An 18,829-nucleotide genomic window follows, 5' to 3' on the forward strand; every position below is an offset into this window, starting at 1 on the left:
CATCAACAGTGCTTTCCTAAACAACAGATGTCCGGTGTTGCCTGCTTGCACACAGATGACTGTGTATCCTCTGGGTGAAATCCAGGACGATATCAAAGGATAGCTTCTCTCAGCCATTTTCATTACTTGCCTTTTCCCATCAAATTAACAGCCATCTAAACACATACTGTCAAGATTGACTCTTCTTTTCGTTAAATGTGTTAAAAATTTGGGGGAAAACTTGTTTTTGAAGACTGGAGTCAGGAGTACTTTGTCTTACTTTTTCCTCATTTTTTTCTTATTTTTTAAGAGCAACTGAGCACGTAACTTGCTTTAGCTTCAACATCATCGTAGCATTAATGATCACATCTGAGTTTTTTGGGTGAAGTGTCTTGGGTTATGTCAGATTTTTCAAGTGGACAAATTACTGGATTTTCTCTGGAAAAAAACTTCTGTATATAATTGAATACACATAAAGTGGGAGCAGGGTTAGTAGTGAGTGTAATAAAGTGACTCAAAAACTGAAAAACTGGATTTAGCGTTGAGTTACTCTTTACAAGGCCTAATGATATCCTCCCAAAACAGGAGCCTATCCTGTGTGTACCTTGATGCTCTTCTTGAACTGGTACCCGGGCGTGGTCGATCCTTTCCTGAGCAGCTCGCTGAAGATGACGATCTGTTCAAAGAGGAAAACTCGTCGTTCTTTGGAGCGCGACAGGACGCCGGCGTCCTGCTCTGTTACAAAGAAGGTTTCCTGCTGTAGCAGTTTGCCCTGACACGTCAGCTTGCCCTGCAGACACATGGGATAGGTCAACACAATCAATTTAGTGCTTACCGGTCACTTTGTATAACCTGTACTAACAGGTGGAGGGTGCACTGCAATGTACAGGAAGTGTACGTACCTCGTATCCCTGCAGCCGACCCAGGTTCATCATGTCATTACACAGTTTAGGGACCTGAGACATCAAATCTACAGCTTTCTGTAAGAGCCAGAGAGAGAGAGGGATTTAAATCCTTGGCTGGAAGATGAGTCATGCAAACTGTGACATTTCAGCACCTATGTTGTGTTTTTACCTCTATTTGTTCGCAGTCCAAGCCTGCCTTGGAACTGAACTTCAGGAAGTCCTGAGGAGAACAATGACCACAGACTCAACACACTGTGAATACATCATGTCAGATTAATAAATACACACTGTCCTCTTGGCTTGCGACTAAAATCTGCTCCATGGGACTCCCAACACTCAAAACACTTCAGTTCAATACATTTACAGCTTGTGGAGCCTCCAAATAACCATCTATTACTGCCCTCAAATCAGTAAACAGTCTTGTCTCTAAACTTGAACCTATTTTTAAAAATTCCTTAATAGTGCTGGTAATCCCGAGGGAGAGGATTCTTTTTATACAACACTAATTATTACTCAAGTTTCTGAAAGTGCCCCGATGTACAGTATATACTGTCGTTATGCCACAAAGCGATGGAGAGTTACCAGTTGCATTAAGGTTCCATAAAACATTTTAAAAGTCTTTATATTGCATTATAGTAAAGATGATCTTTTATAAAGCCTGTAATTACTACATTTGCATGAGGGGGCAGGGATTTTTTTCCCATAATTAATCTGATTCAAAATAAATAAGAATGTGAGTGTATGCTACCTTCAGGAGCAGCTGGTATTTGGTGATCCTCTGGATTGGTTTGATGAGGAAGTCACTGATAGTCAACCTGGACTGGATGTCCTGCTGGATTGCCTGGAAGACAAACACCAAAAGCATCAGAACGCTTCTTTTAATCCATTTCTTAGATTCAAGTTTCTCTTATACATCCAGTCAGTTAAATATCAACTGCATAAGATAATATAACATAAAACGTCACGTAAAAACATCACTTACGTCAAAAAATGTGTCATATTCTGCTACGATGAACTCAGACTTCGGCTTATTCTGACAATAAATCACATACATGTGGAGTCTCCTCTCCTGTAACACACACACACACACACACACACAGTTTTAGTGAGCAGATCACAGGGGGCTTAGGGATTTTTCCAGGTCAACAGGACATGTTCATCATCATCCACACCATAGTGGTCCACTCACGTGTTTGATGAAGAGCTCAGGAAGGTGTTCATTGTCTTCCAGACATTTCTCCAGCTCTCCTACGAAGAACCTGACAGAGCCAGCAGAGAGGTGTCATCAGTCAGCACATGCAAACAGTACGAGCTCCACCCGACCCCTCCTCCCATTCACACCATGACTGAACTTACTCTCTGTGCCAGTCGTAGATCTGGTGGATGTTCCCAAAGACGATTTTGTCTTTTCCTTTCATGTCGTCGGGGACGCCCTTTTCCTCAATCCTCTTCATGAAGCCCTGCAGGGTCACACAAGGTCAGCTGGTTGCTCTGCTTACTTCTCCTCAGTTAGAGATGTCAGATTAACATCAAACCAAATGTTTTACATCTAGCCACAACAGAACAGCCCTGAGACTGTTGCTGAGCACACAGTGCTTCTGTCAGCCTCTTTCATATCAAAGACACATTGATCTGAGGTTCTGTGCTCTTCATTAATGTACCAATTACAGTGAAAGATGATGGAGTTAGACAATGACGATGAGGAAAGTCTTTATGGGCCTGTGCAGAGTAGATAATACTGACTGGTGGTTGCAGGATAATCAGGCACAGATAAGCAGTAAGTGTCTCACCTCCACCACGATGCCCAGGTCTTTAACGTAGTCCTTCTCCGTCTGAATCAGCTCGTTCAGAACAAACCTAAGCAGAATAACAGTAACATCAGCTGAGGACATGTCATCACTGTCAGCCTCTTGTTTCTGCTGCAGCAAGGCAGCTACTAGTCAAAATGCAATGTGGTGGTTGTGGCAGTAATAGTAGTAGCAGAAGGAGTAAGGCTGTACTCACATCCGTCCTCTCATAGCTTTGGCTCTCTGCTCCAGTTCAGGATTTCGTGGCTGGACAGGTGTGGTTTGCTCTGGTGGAGACAGAGAGGCGAAGCCAGGGTACGCTCCTGGTTCCAGAGTCTGAGGAGAGGAGAGGAGGAGGTCAGGGTTTAGAGGTGAAATAAATACAACAATTGTTTGTCATAGATTTAGAAAAGCAGCTACAGCTACAAGTCTTCTTTTTGTTGAGTCCGTATTTACCAGAATCACAGATGTGGCTTTACAATATGAACAACAGTCTGTACCCTCTATCCAAAACCCACCAGCATCAGCATAATGACACTATAGTTCACGACAGCAGAGGGCAGCAGAAGCTCGTCTTTGGTAGCCATAAGGAACATGTTGAAGGGCTGTGGTATTGTCAGTGTGTGCTGGTTTTGCTGTTAGATTTAATAACATCATTTCGTACAGTAAATCATACACAAAGGTTACACATTGTGTTGGCAAATGAGATGCAACAGAAACTGATTTAGCTATTGGAAAAATAATGTTTCTTCCTCCAACCTAAACAAATGTACTGTTTTTCAGGGAGCTGGCTGGCCCTGCTGTGATCTCAGTCCCATTCAGAGCAATATCTTTGTATTTTAAAGTGGATGTCAGGCAGGACAAGGTCTCTGTCACTCTACTTACAATCAGCTCGGTGTGAAATTGGACTTTTGCATCTAAATGGAGTTTATTCATTTGATAGATGGAGACATGCTAACACAAGCATATACTGAAGGTCTGTTTAGGAACCAATACAACAAATGAAAAAAAATGACAGTCATCAGAGGAGTAGACCCATAAAAGCTCATCAAATTTGTCGCTGTAATGTCGTGCTGGTGTTCTCATTTGAACCCTGTCTGTAGCCTTTATTGGTTTATTTTGGCAAACTGGCACCATTTCAAGTATTCAGAATGGCATGTACCCATTGATGCACAGCACATCACTGGATTATTTTTATTCTGAAGAAAACTTAAAAATGTGCTGACTCTCAGGCAAGAAGCACCTTTTACTTATGATTCCTTATTTGTCGCCATGGACATCAGAGACAAACATCCATTGCTTCCTCGGGAAGCGTATGTCACACTGAATGATATCAATCTGTGTTTCAGGTCTATGTTTTCAGATTTGACTGAGTTATGACTCTGAGAAAGTAAGTTTACAGTATGTCTGCCTTACCTTCAATTGTCCAGGATATAGTGTCACAAACTATATCCTGTGTTTCATAATGGTTCATTGTTCTGGTCTGAATTTTAGTAAAATTACAGAGAAACACAGAGAAAAAGTAATTCATCACTTTCCCCTGTGATGTTAATCCCACTGAAATGGAGCATTACAGTGTTTTAGTATGAATAAATATACTAAAAGTACTGAAGATATGAACACAAATGAAGAGATGATATATAATTCACAAGAACACTAATGTACATGCAGGACTGTTGTTATTCCATATCTTCACTATTATATTCATTTTGTGAAAAGAGCACGACATGTTGCAGAGGTGTCGCGGAGATGGCGGGTGAACAGGTTGTGTTCAGTCCCTCATTTTGAGGACAACTCATCTGCACAACATGTGTTTTTGGTCTGTGCTCATTTTAAAGAGAAGCCGTTTGTGACACATGCACACGATCACACACACTCACCATCTTGGTTTTAACCAGTTTTTCTATGGCGCTAACCAGCTCGGCAGCGCTGGGCACCTCAGAGGACGACTGCAGAGACGTTAGCAAGGATGAAGACTGAGAGAGGAAGAGGAGAAGAGGGTCAAAAGCAACAGCGTGTTAGAAAGATTAGGAGTGGAGGAGAGAAGGCAGGAAGAAAGACAGAAGGTCGTGGCAAAGAATTAAAGAAACAACAGCAGTGAAAGAGAGAAAAGCTGTTAGGTAGCAGAGGACAGCAGCAGATCAGAGCGGAGCTACACATGTGCACACTGCAGGGTTTAAACCTGAAGACGTCAACACCACCGATACAGCTGTTCTAAACCTTAATCAAACTAACAAATTACGCTACTGTATATAATAGAAATAAACAAATGAGTGACATGTATAAAAGCGACTGAAAACAGATTGAAATTAAGAAAATCCAGAATTTACACAAATTGAATTAAAAAGACTGAGAAACACTGATATGAAAAAAATCATTCTAAAATAAAAGCTAAAAATCTAAACTGAAAGCAGCAGCACAGTAAAGTTAGGATTGAATAAACGAAGCTGATGTTAGTGGACACAAACAGGCTTCAGTCTACATGTGAATCTAACGCTGACTGGAGATCAGTTTCAGTCTCTAATAAAAGACGACATCAGGACAGACCAGCAGTGAAAGCCTCCCCCTCCTCCCTCCCGTCTCCTCTCACCTTGTCGTCCTGAGCCGACGGGTCCTTGATGATCTCCATGGGGGGAGGCAGAGGGGTGTGAGCCTCCTCGTCCTGCTCCTCCTCCCCGCCGCTCTGCATCCCAGAGGACGTCTTAGACAGGAGGTTACCGTCTTTACTGAGGACTCTCTGAAGGAGACAGACACACGACACAGAGTCAATTAGAGAGGACAAAACTCACTATTTACTATCTTGTTATAAACATCACTTTGTTGGTCACAATCAATAAATGTTGGCATAAATAAATGGGGCAATAAATATATAAATAAACAAATATATAAAATTATACAAATTAGTCAATAAAGTTCAATAAATATATTAACTTTGATTTATTTCAGGGGAACACATTTATTTAAGGTTAATAATAAAAAAGAAAAAATTTACCTGTGAATAAAGTTATTTTAAAAAACAAAAAAACATGTTTATATATTGAACTATATTGATTCATTTATGTGTTTATATGTTTTTTTTTTATTTTTATATTGCCTCACAAGTTAGTTTTGTTTGTAGGATAAAATTCTCTGAGCGTGTGAGTTAACTCTGGCAGGCTGATCAACTCCTCAAACACAAAGCTGCATTTGAGTTACATCCAGATTTGTTCTGTTAACAGAGGTCTGTGCTGCAGAATGTTTACATGCACTCAGCTGCCACAGAATGCCGTTTGAAGAAGCTGAAGAGGAACTCTGACTTGTGTTTCATTATTGTAACGAATGCTTTGTTGCTTCCCTACGTAACAAACAAAAACAACTTTGGATTGATTGATCTGTTGAACACATGTTTTTCTTCTCACATCAGCTCCCCAATATTACTTATTGTCCTCATGTTAATCTTTAAAACCTCTGTTCCTGTTCCACAGCGTGTCCCTCATGGTCATTAAACTACAAGAATGAAGAAAAACAGCATTGTTTTCATCACACTGCCATGTTATCTTGCTTTATCAATTAGTTTTATTTTTAGGGTTTCAGTTGTAAAAAAAAAAGTTGCTGAGTTTTGACAACAAATGAGGACCAGGAAGTCAGCTTCCACTGTCAGTAATCTGTGAGTCATTTTGGAGTTTTATCAATCTGTGTGTGTGTGTGTGTGTGTGTGTGTGTGTGTGTGTGTGTCTGTCTGTCTGTGTGTGATGGTGTGTGGGATGTATATGTGTGTGTGTGTGTGTGGGATGTATGTGTGTCAGACCCATTACACATGGAAAGAGGAAATTAAGCTGTTACTGTCCATTACTTGAAAGTAGACAGTATTAATACCTCATGTAGGCAGGAACAGACAAAACCAGAAAACTTCGTAGCAACATTACTGAACTAAATAATGCTGTTTCACCATTTTGATTTGTTTTTGAAAATTAGTGTGTGAGCACATACATTGTACCTACTATATTAAACAAATAATAAGAAAATTATATTTACAACCAATCAGCTCTATTACATTTCAGTAACACTATCATTTGGGGGAAATTGTCAGAAAACCTGACAGCTTCAGAGTCGTTGAATATTAATGCAATACTTTCACTTTTAACAGATCTATTCTAGATTTCCTGCTATCCTTATTTGAGTTAGATAGCAAAGTGATGGCAATATTTCCTGCAAGAATGAATCAGAACTAAGAATAACTAAGCAAAAACACTGACAAAGTCTCAAAAAAGGGGAACTGGCGTTAAGCAATTAAATGTCAACCGTTTTGTGAAATACCAGCTATTTAAAACCAAATGACAGCTGAAACATCTGACGGCCTACCTCATCGATGATGTCATCCTGCAGGCCAAGGTCAGGCTGTCCCAGGTCGATACTCTTCCTGCTCTCCTCTCTTCCTGATCCTGGTCCTGTCAATCAGATCATTACTCAAACACTCAGAGTAAATATATGAAGAGGTTTTGGAGCATGTAGGGTGTTCCAGCCTAATTCCAAAGTCCTACTTGAAATAAGTTATCTATCACAGTGAACATTTAGTCACATTTCTTATGTCAAAGTTGTGTTATTGTTACACAATGATGGAGTGAAAACTTTTCCTGTTGGTGCCTTAAAGAACGCTAAATTAGAAATGAAATTAGATATTTAAAATCAGCCAATCATTAATTCTTAACACTTGCAACAGTTTTACAAGATACATTTTCATTGTACTAAACTAAACTCAAACCGACGGCTACATGATAGAAAAAACAATCTAATACATTCTGGTATGCTTTGAAATGTGGCAGCTTGTGGCAGAATCCAATCAGAGCTTCTTTTGGCTCAGTAAGGTCTCATTATTCTGCTGATGCCGATTTGTTTGCTACAGATTTATGTTGACTGAGCTCAACTTGTGGTCTGAATACAACCAGAACCTGTTGTTTTGTCTTACCAGTCTTCTTCTGTTTGTTATTGGGAAGTTTCTTGACGGAGCTGCCGTGGCTGAGGCGGCGGACTGGACTGGTCAGCCATTTTCTCAGAGTGTTTCCAGAGCGTTTGGGACCAGGGGAGCTGGACTGCAGGGAGCTGAGGGAAGGCTGCGGCTGAAGGTTCGCCACTGACTCGGTCTTTCCATCAGAGCCACTAACAGGATAATTTTCTGAAAGAAATCAGATAAAGTTTTCATTTTAGTGAAATCCATCAGTCTTTGGTAGCGCTCACTTATTCTGCTTCCACAGTGTTCCCAATGTTTTAGAGATCAATTCATAATACAACACAATACTGTGGAGGATGTTTCTGTTTTCTGTTTCCCTTGTTCTCGTTTCATAATGTCCAAATGGTTCCTGGCTCAGGATTGAAAAAAAAGACAAAGTTCTTCATGTTTTGCAGGTAAATGGAGGAACACTTTATGTCGTCCTGTTCAACGTGTTTCTTTGTTGTGATTCAAACAGACGTTGGTCTCTGCACTCTGTGTTTGACATTTACAGTCATGTTAAATCAGCTGATGAGAGTTCACCCACTCCGACATCGTCGATCGTTCATCACATAACTGCAAACAATCAAGTTCTCAATTATCTCAGTAAATCAGAAGAGGCTCTCTATGTGTGGACGTGTATAATAAAGTTGTGGGGACATAAATCTGTCACATTGTGGGGACCCGCCTTCCTTCTGGGGACAAAACACAAGTACCCATAATGTAAAACATTACATTTTAAGATGACGACTTGGTTTAAGATCGGGGTTAGTGTTAGGCAAGTAGTGGTTATGATAAACGTGTTTGTGTGTGTGTGTGTGTGTCTGTATGAATTAGTGGTCACCATCACTGGTTAATGACACTTGTTGACAGTAAAAGCTTTAGTTCCAGCTGCATGTATACATAATCTCATTTTGATCTTTCACTATGAGAAATCATAGATACCTTTCAATGAAATTATCACCGGTCAGAACCACACAGATCTTTAAACTAGCCTACATGTAAGCAGAGATATTTTGAAATTAGGTTTTGACTTGAAAACATGAATGAGCTGCAGATATCTGTAATGTTACTCTCGCTCTGTCCCATTCTGACACATGTGCTTCAGTTAAATGTGTTCAGGCATAGCAGCGTCATGTTTTGGCTCTTGGTGAGTGAGATCCAGATGATATTTTCTAGGAATGTCAAAGTCTGTTCAGCAGCTGCTCTCGTGCCTCACACTCCTCTGATAATCCTGTCACTTCTGACACATGTACCCGTGTTGGAGATTAAATACTTCTCTCTTTAAATAGTTCAATGTGGAAATGTTTTAATTCAACGTTCAGGTGTTAAAGCAAAGGGAGAAATATTTGAAACTGATTAAATATAAGCAGGAAACAGGAAATAAATCGTATATATCCAATGGGTGACATGTTACACTGAAATTACTGAGGTGTCAGTGCACTGTCTAACCATTTTTGCATAATTTGCACTGTGTGTGTGTGTTTTTGTTTTTTTGTTTGTGTTTGTGTGTGTGTGTGTGTGTGTGTGTGTGTGTGTGTGTGTGTGTGGGTGTGTGTCATGTGTCAGGAGTGTGGGAGATCAGCTGCACTCACACACAGCTGGGAGCTACAGGCTGTGGTTGCTGCGGTGTTGGTGTGGTGTCCAAGTGTGTGTGTGTGTGCGTTTCAGGCAGGAAATGAAAAGTTAAGGGTCAGCAGAATCTCCTGAGGTGTTCTGCTGTACCTTCTATAGATGGGCTTTATTTGGTTTACCTTAATTTCTCTTCCTAGTCATTCCCTCCCTCCTCCTCCCTTTCTCTTCTTTTAATCTAAACTTTTCCTGTTTGTACACTGATGATTGTTGCCTAGCTGCAGATGGCAAAAAAAACCAAACGTGATATTTTCCATTTCTGTGACAATGTTCCCTGTAAGAACAGCAATAAAAACACTTTCACTTCCTAGACCAGCACCGACCACGTGCAGATACACCAGACTGTGTTTGTGTCAGTTCAGATTTACTTGAGCACTGTGGGTTAATGAGTCTGCATTAGTGTCAGCTGTTGGCTGTTGTTATCTGACAGTATCAGGATTGTGGCACTAATACAACTTTCTGTTCAAACACAGCAACCAAGGTCACCCAGTGCTGCTGAGGTGCCTGCTTCTCTTCTTCTCCCATGAAAAACTAATACACACACTTGACAGAACAAAAATATGAAACTGCAGGGAGGTGGAGGGGGACATGGTAGACTGACTATATCTACAAAACACACACACACACACACACACACATACACACACCTTTGTTGGTCTCCCTCATAATTTGCTCTTGCAAAGAATACTTAACCTTTAACTCACATTCAGCCTGGAATGTAGCGTAGCCAACCTGCCCTGAAGGCAAACCAGGGAAATGTGTAAAGCACACCAAGCCTGATAACATGGGACCTTTGAGACTAAATCACAAACTACACCTTGAAAATATAGTCTAAAATCCTACTGTCTGTAACCCTGAGACAGTTTTTGATGAACTCGTACTTCTATTGGAAACATGAGTTGTTGCACTCAGTCACATGGTTTCCACAACCTTCTTTATCACTGTTAATTTCCAAGAATGCCTGTAATGGCTGATTTCATTTATCTGACAGATTGTGATTGAAAACTAAACAGCAAGCCAGCCTTTTATTTCAGGGAGCATTTTGGAAACATTATTCAACATCTTTTTAAGTGCTGTATCGTAGGCAACTGGACGTGTTTCAGTTTCTTGAAGACGTTTCACCTCTCATCCAAGAGGCTTCTTCAGTTCTGAACTGCGAGGTGAAATGTCTTCAAGAAACTGAAACAAGTCCAGCTGCCTACGATATAGAACTTAAAATGACCATGACCTGGATGACTGAGAACCTTCTTCAACAATATTCAACATTGTTATCTAATAATTTGCACTTATAATGATAACCTTCACAGAGCATAAAGCACGCTGGTGCAGTATTAATGAATAATATGGCACCACTTTCAATTATTTGAGCACAGCTGGAGGAATACTGCTGAACATGAGGTCAAGGTCAAGGTAGGTCCTTTCACCCAGGAAGCTTATTTATTCATTTTGTACTTGGTTTGGATTGGACATTAATCAGTGTGTCTGTATGAGGAGACAGAAACTGAGAGCCATCAGCTCAGTTAGCCCAGTCCACAGCTCAGTTCACTGACAGTAACAACAGGTTCTGGCCCACCAACACTCCTCCTGATTCATCATTCCTTTCCTCCCTCTCACTCACTCCCTGTCGTCACTCACTCCCGGTGTTTCAGTGCTTACTCCCTCAAGTGCTACTGAGCAAATCCAGCCATGTGTTCAAAAGAGAGGGAAACATGTCATAGGTCACCTGTTCACCTGTGTGTGTGTGTGTGTGTGTGTGTGTGTGTGTGTGTGTGTGTGTGTGCGCTTTCATCACCACTGTTAGTCATAATGTGGCCTTGACAGCTGGCTGACCACAGAAACTCATCAAGGAGTAGAATGCGCGCACACACACACACACAGCTCCTCAATCAGGGAAAAATGACGATGCAGAACCACAATGTGCTGCTGTCAGCAGCTGGGAGCTCACCAGTCACCACTACAACCAGGAACAGCTGTTAAAAGGACCATTCCACACACTGAGCTTAAAGGTTCATCGTTGACACTGAACACAGAAACATGACAAAAATGCACTCTACACACAGCATCCCCTCATCTGGTGTTTCTAGAGCTTTTAGCCACGTCTCATAGCTTCCTCAGCAGATGGAGGGGCTCAGGTGTTGCTATGAAGCTGTTGTTGAAACCTCTGTGGCATGATCCCACAGAGCAAAAGACGTCAAATAACATCTTTGCTGACGTCAAACTTAAAGTTTCTATGACGGCCAGTTTTCACTCCATGCAGCAAAAGCTACAGAGGATTTGAACCCTGGGCCTTGACATCAGCAGCTTGCAAAAGGAATGCACTTTACCAGGTGAGCTATTTACAGTATCAGCTTTATTTAATACCATGTTTTGCTCATCCAACCTTAATCAAGTAGGCTAATGTTCCATGGTTGGATGACCAAAACATAATATTCAATAAAGCTAATAAAGAATACTATAATATATGTCAAAAGGACTTTCATTCTGGCTCTCCATTGGAAGTCTTTTCAGTGTCGGAGAAGACGCTGAATTGATGTCTTCTGGATATGTTTGCTCATTGGGATGCATCTTCATCTCAAAAAAGGACACTCCAGTTCTTTCATGACCTCAGATAGAGAAAAGGGACCAACAGCAGCAGGAAGCAGAAACTTGTCACACTAGTGGAACAAAGGTGACAAAAAAAAATGTAGCTGTACCGGTCTTTGTGACAGCCACGGAGTCTTGAGATGCTTTGGATCCAGCATGACTTGTCATTCATGATCCAGACTGTCATTTTATCATCTACTGTATCTGTTCCTAGCAGCACGCCCACACCTCACAACAATTTCCTGTCACAGAATTACAGCCCGGCATCCCTCTCACACAAATCATGTTTAACTTTGGAAACTACACACGCCACTTTCTACTACATGGTCAGTCTATTTTAGGATATAATGAGGAACGGGTTTTGCTAATGGTCATCATCAGTCATCACTAAGTGAGGTCCAGTGTTCATTTAAGAAGTGATAGTTGGAGAGAGAGTGCTGCAGCTTTAGTACTTTGGGTAACACTGAATACTGTGTGACACACTGACGGCCAAAGTCAGGTGAGACCAGACAAGGAAGCTTTTGTTTTGCCGCCGACAGAAAGACAGACCGTCTACTGTTAAAAACCCCATCACTCACCATCTTTAATCACACACACACACACACACACACACACACACACACACACACACACACACACACACACACACACACACACACACACACACACACACACACAGTTTCACTCTGTAATTACACTACACACACACATTTTGTCTATGAATGGCTGCATTGACAAGACAGTACTCAGGCGCACAAAGCTCAACACACACATACACATTATCGCTCCTCTTTGAGTACCTGACTGTGTTTTGTCTTGTTTGGTGGAAGCTTTTTAAAAAAGAGCTGCTGTGTGTCTGCCCTGACCACTGAGCCAGGCAGGGAATCAAACCTTCAGCTACACTCTGCACTCAACCTGTACATGACTGTCACGCCCAAAATGTAAAACAATATGGCTCGTTTCCTTTTTGTTCTACTTGACCCTTTTTTGTCAACTTAAAAAAAGTTTTTTCACACACATAATTGTTGTGTTTCCTGCTGCGAGAGGACACTGTTTACCACTGTTTAGCGAGGAGGGATGCTGTTTTCCGGGGGTGAAGTTCACTGAAGTCTCGGTCGGGAGGGCTGACCGTCACGGTGATTTTTTTGCCGGGGACAGATGCTGTTTTTTGGGCAGAAATGTGAGGAAGAGTCGGTCGAACAGACAGGAGGACAGAGGCTTTTCCACGTATAAATGCGGTATTTTTTCCCCTCATAAGTTGCCAAAGACACGACCAGTTACTACGTTACTGTTGTTTGGTCATGTGACGTTGCTTTGTGGGACATTTCTCTATATTTTGTTGAGTGATGGACCTGTAGCCTACAGTTATCAGACAGTGAACACCATCAGACCGACACACCCTCACTCCGTGCTGCCAGCTTATCCGTTCACACTGGTTCGGTTCGGTTAGACTTTCTAATTTTTTAAAATAAATTCCTCGTCTTTGGTCGGCATTTAAATAGTGCTTTAATTCAAAGAGCTTTACAGTTGTTCTTCCATTATCTCTCATATACACACACACGACAGTGATGTGAGAGGTGCTGGGATTTGGTGTCTTGCTTAAAGGGACAGTTCAAACCTAAATCAAAAACATTTATTTGTTCCTCTGTCCTGTAGTGCCATTTACAGAGTGAGTTGTGTTGAGTTTTGGAGATATCAGCTGTAGAGATGTCTTCCCTCTCTCCACTGTAATGGAACTAGATGGCACTCTCAAAATACATTTGAGAAACTCAACAGCAATGTCTCCTTTCAGAAATCATGACCTGGTTACAGAAGATAATCCACAGACCTTGTTGTGGGCAGTTTCATGTAGGTTAGGAACTATTTTCTTTCCACCTAACTACACAGTATCACAGTGCAGAGGGAAGCGTGCATCAACTCATGGACGAGAGGCTAATGCTCATGATAGCGTACAATATAAAGATTAATGGTGTCCTCATCAGCTCGTTAGCTAGCCTCACGTCCATTAGATGCACACTTCCACTTTGGGCAGCGATACAGTTGACAGGTGTGGTTAAAAAAATGTTTTTCTACATGAAACTGCTCATGACAAGGTCAATGAATGAATGAATGAATGAATGAATGAATATCTTGAGTAACTGGGTCATGATTATCTGGAAAAATAAAATGTTTGGCACTTTGAGCACCACAAGCTGAGTGGCTTGTACCAACTAGTTCCATTATATTCAAGAGAAAGCAAACATCTCTACAGCCAATATCTCCAAAACTCTGCAACTCACACCAACACACTTAGAATAGATAAATAACACTACACACCTAAGAGGAAAAAATACCTACTTTTGATTTTAGGGTGAACTGTCCCTTTAAGAAAACTGCCCACTCTGCAAGTAGGACCTGCTCTACCTGCTGAGCCACAACCATCCAAAATGTTTATATCATTGACGCTTATAGCTGACTTTTACATGCTTTTAATATTGAAAATAATAACAGTTTGTTAACTTGCTGGTCAGAAAAGCATGGACAGATTAAGTTCTACTGTATTTGAAATCTACCATTCACCAGAAGCTGAAATCACACACAAACGCAGGCTTGGCTCACACCGCTGTCATGTACAGGAGGCACAATGACAAATTCAAACTATGACCACATCTAACATCTAACATGCACTTGCGAATCAGGATTCCAGCTTTAGTTGCCAAAATAGTTGAGGTAGCTACAGCAGTAGTTATCCCGGACTGTGTGGAATGTGAAAACCAGTGGAATTCCCCTTTAACTCAAAATCAAATAGAGTAAGAGGAGTATTTGTATTATGTGAAAAGTATTAACATTGTAGTCCTCTCTCCCTCCGCCTGCCTCATCATGCTTTTTTTATCAATGACAGGAAGAGACAGTAATCTGGCGTGATGACATTCCTCTCATACCTCTCTCTCTCTCTCCCTCCCTCCCTCCCTCCCTCCCTCCTGTGCCTTAAACATCTGACACACACAACTATACTATCTACACAAACAGATACTACTGCCAGTTATTATCTTACCACTCTAAATATACCAGCACCACTGCATCACACATTTATGTGACAGACTGACTTACATGTGAGGCTTGAATTCATGTGGATCAGAAAAGTCATTGGGCTTCAGATGATATTTTGTAAAATGGAGACTTGTTTGTAGTGTGGATACAAACACACACACACACACACACACGCACACCACACACACACAGTCCCTATGGTCTCCTATCAAGAGGAAGAGACACAGATAAAGCTTTAATCGAGTCTTCAAAGCATTCAGCATTGCAGATAAAAGTAGGTTACATAAGGTCCTACAGACACATGCTTCAGCTCTGACCTGAGAAGACCTCAGTATATTTCTTGTCTTTACAATCTGTATATTTATTTTAGTTTCAATCGTTCTTTGTTTCTTCCTCTCAAACGCTCTCCATCTCAACCACTGAACAGGGCCAGTATTCCTTGTAACAGCAGTATCAACAGTAAGAGAAGTAGAACTGGTAGCAGCAATAGAGGTCCTCCCTTTCGTAAAATGTAAATCAGCTAAAGCAGAATCATTTCCAGCGCTCTCAAAACTAAATCATAACCTAGAATCAGTCCTTAGTGACTACTGATGGCAATTTTGCTCTAAAAGCACAACACTTTGATGATAGTGGAGGCCATTATACAGAGAGTTATCTCTATGTCATACAACATGTTTGACATTTCAAAACTAATCGTATCTATCAACCTTTACACCTAAAAAACAGGGAGGAATTCAAAATAAAATCCTGGCTCTGGGGTCCTTTTCCTCCAGAAAAATGTGTGTTTCAGATACTTTGTTTCCTGTATTCTGGTCACGTTCAGAGACTGAAAATATAAAAATTATACTAAATACTTTTAATTTGACTTTTAATTGAATGCAGGAATATTTGCCCCTCTGATGTGAACTTATGTGAATCTCTGGGATAAACATTCAGTTTTTCCCTTCCCTGCTTGAGATGTTCGCTGACATCTGTGCGACCCCAACGATCAACAAAAATTTCGATGCTGCAGATTTGACGATTTTTTTTCTTCAAAACTTTTCCATAAGAGAGTAATCAAAAAGTAATCTTTCCCAGGATGTCTGAAAGTTACTTCAGTATTTCTTTCTATCCTTCAGAGGACCAGACGCCATTGCAGTGCCAGAAACAAGTTGTGCTAACTAAAAGGTGGAAAATATATAAAAAATGTATCACAATCTCCAGTAGAAATACAGAATTGTTATCCTGGGCGGTTGTGCGTCTCTGCAGGCTGTGGCTCCTCACCAAACATCCACACAGTTCTGTTTTTACATGTACGATTAGAAATGATGTTTTGTTTACTGCAGACACCAACACGGACTGGTTATCAGCCAACAAATCAGTGAGGACATCGAAAATGAGCTCATCAGTGCAACAAAGTCAACCCTGTTCTTCCACTTAAGTAGAATAGAATCTTTATTTTGTCAGTTAACTCCAGAGTTCTCTCAATTTCATAGTAAACGCTGCTCTCAGCTTGGCAAAGAGGACTGCCAACAAGCTCTTAGTCCATTTAGGAGCTGTCCTCATGCTGCGAAGAGACACTTTGTGACAAAAGGCTAAAAAAAACCAAAACATTCCTCCTCATGGGAACTAGGAGACATTACGGGAAATACTCTTGGAAATGGCTTAACTGGAACTGAAAAACGTTACAGATAGGATAACTGACAATCTTGTGCCACAAATACATTTTTTACAAATGTAGAAATGAAAACTTTTTAGCTGAATAAATTTTAAAAAAGGCAGGAAAGCATCTGAGCTTACTTCCACCTGTTTATCAGGAGAACTACTTGGCTAGATTTTTCTGGCTCAATCTATCTGGCAGCTGTTTTTTTCTTGCTGTCATCAACACTATCTGCACCTGTTACTTGAAACTAGTATTGAAATTGAGACTTAAATTAAGTCTGGGAGTTGGGATAAACTCACCAGTCCTCTTCCTCCACTGTTACTGATGCTGCCACCTCCAGAGTGACCAGAGGTCCGTGTTTATTGAGATGATTAGAGTCTTGGTTTGAGCTGCAGGTCAGATGAGAGTGGACACACTGAATCACAGCTGATGAAGCAGAGGAGTGAAGACCTAGCTAATGCCATCTCTGTCCATTATCTCTGCTGGCAGACTGAGTGTATGTATGTGTGTGTGTGTGTACGTACGTTTGTGTGTGTGTGTGTGTGTGTGTGCCTCAGGGTCAGAGTAGTTTCCTGTCCATCTTCAGGTTTAATGGGTAGTGGAAGGGACGCAAGAACACTTTACACCCCAGTTAATCACCCAGTGACTGTGTGAGTGAGGAAGTGCTTCTGTGTGTGTGTGTGCGTGTGCGTGTGCGTGTGCGTGTGCGTGTGTGTGTGTGTGTGTGTGTCTGTCATGGCTTGGCTCCCCCCGTCCTCATATCACACAGACTGAATGCAGCTGTGAGTTTTTCAGAGACATGACTTAAAATATAGTGTTGAATCGTTGTACAGTTCATATGCAGATGCATGTTGTAACAGACACATCATACAAACCGGTCTAACCAGCCGAGCTGAAGCACAGAGATGAAGATGATTTATTTCCTGACCTATGACACTCCTCCTCATACAGTTTAAGAAATATGAACATGTTGCCACTGTCCTTCACATGTGCACAGTCTCTAACATGAAGCTCAGCTGCTCTGGGGCTAAAGTCCACTGTCTGTGCGCACACAGTTAGTTAACATTTAGCTAACTATATCTGCATCCTAACCCGCACATTACCTTTAAAAGGTGCAGTGCATGGACGACTGTAGTCCTAAGCCAAAAAGTTGTTTTCAGATATACAAACAGAAATATACACACACATCCAAACCCGTGAAAGAAGGTGCAGAGCCAAACGTGAGCAAACCATGAAATAAACAAACAGCTCGCACACTGCAGGGTCTCCACTTATTTTTTTGTGTCACGGTGGACATTGAGCAAGGTTTATTTGTTCATTTCATGGTTTTCAGATAACTGGCAGCCCAAAACACCACATCTGTCAATGCAGTCAGAGTCAGGCCAGAGAGAGAGCTAGTCAACACAATAAAACCACTTCAGAAATTCAGCCTACTTCAGAGCATTGATTGGTTGACAGGACATACAGTCGATGGGGTGGCCTGAACTGAGAGAGCAGTAATGTGAGCTCTCTTCTCTCAATTGAACTAGACTGTCAGGTTTACAACAGAAGAAGATACAAAACCTAATGGATTCACATAAAATTTTACTTTCCACCAAAATTTGATTGTCTTATTTAGTTTTCCCTTAAAAAAAAAAAAAAAAATCAGGCAAATAGCATTAAACCAATCCTGGCAAGATATACACTAAAGTTTTGTGTGGACTCTTCGGAGGAAACATAAACCACAGGATTGAGGTTGTAACAATTCCCCCTGTCCCACCATGATGGAGACATAGCAGGCTGATGGGGATGAATGACACATCTGTGAAGCATCTGCTGCACTTTGTATTATTATTGAGAACATGTATTGGCATTACCAGCAGTGGTAAGTACTGTATTACTTTAAAAACATGTCCATGTTACTTGTTGAACCGACTTAAAGGGCAACTCCACCAATTTTACACATTATGGATAATGTAGGGCGCCGGGTTTTGATCTGATAATTTGTTTTAGACTCACCATAACCAGTCCAGCAGTGTTATAGGAGTGCAATGTTAGACCAGTGGACTGCTTTTCAAAACCTGGCACCTACAATACTCACAATACACCCACAATAGTCACTGAGTAACATCACTGAAGGCAATCCATCAGGTTACATGCAGCGTTGTCTGGAGACACAAATGGCTTTAAACTAATTTTTTTTCCCACATATGCAGTAGAACTCCCAACATCTGGACACACACTTCATGTGTAAAATTGGTGGAGTTCCCCTTTAAGTCATACTGATTTTCATATTGAGTCAGGTATGTGGTGTACCATTTTTCTC

General features: G+C 41.1%; 1 protein-coding gene across 4 annotated transcripts in view; it reads right to left on the reverse strand.

The window, feature by feature from the left end:
* Positions 1-18,829, reverse strand: part of kalrna (kalirin RhoGEF kinase a) — a 154,046-nt gene that overhangs the window by 7,237 nt on the left and 127,980 nt on the right. For 2 of the 4 annotated variants that reach the window (XM_073473303.1, XM_073473300.1), the window contains exons 41-53: positions 7,617-7,823; positions 7,013-7,098; positions 5,262-5,408; positions 4,552-4,647; positions 2,889-3,007; positions 2,675-2,741; positions 2,241-2,344; positions 2,074-2,143; positions 1,867-1,953; positions 1,633-1,725; positions 1,054-1,104; positions 882-959; positions 584-769 (exon numbers count right to left, since the gene is read on the reverse strand). In XM_073473303.1, coding sequence (XP_073329404.1) covers positions 584-769; positions 882-959; positions 1,054-1,104; positions 1,633-1,725; positions 1,867-1,953; positions 2,074-2,143; positions 2,241-2,344; positions 2,675-2,741; positions 2,889-3,007; positions 4,552-4,647; positions 5,262-5,408; positions 7,013-7,098; positions 7,617-7,823 — 1,391 coding nt within the window. The remainder of the gene's footprint in view (positions 1-583; positions 770-881; positions 960-1,053; positions 1,105-1,632; positions 1,726-1,866; positions 1,954-2,073; positions 2,144-2,240; positions 2,345-2,674; positions 2,742-2,888; positions 3,008-4,551; positions 4,648-5,261; positions 5,409-7,012; positions 7,099-7,616; positions 7,824-18,829) is intronic. The other 2 variants (XM_073473301.1, XM_073473302.1) reach the window with 1 other exon arrangement.

This window comes from Pagrus major, chromosome 9 (genome assembly GCF_040436345.1).
Source record: "Pagrus major chromosome 9, Pma_NU_1.0".
Lineage (NCBI taxonomy): Eukaryota > Metazoa > Chordata > Actinopteri > Spariformes > Sparidae > Pagrus > Pagrus major.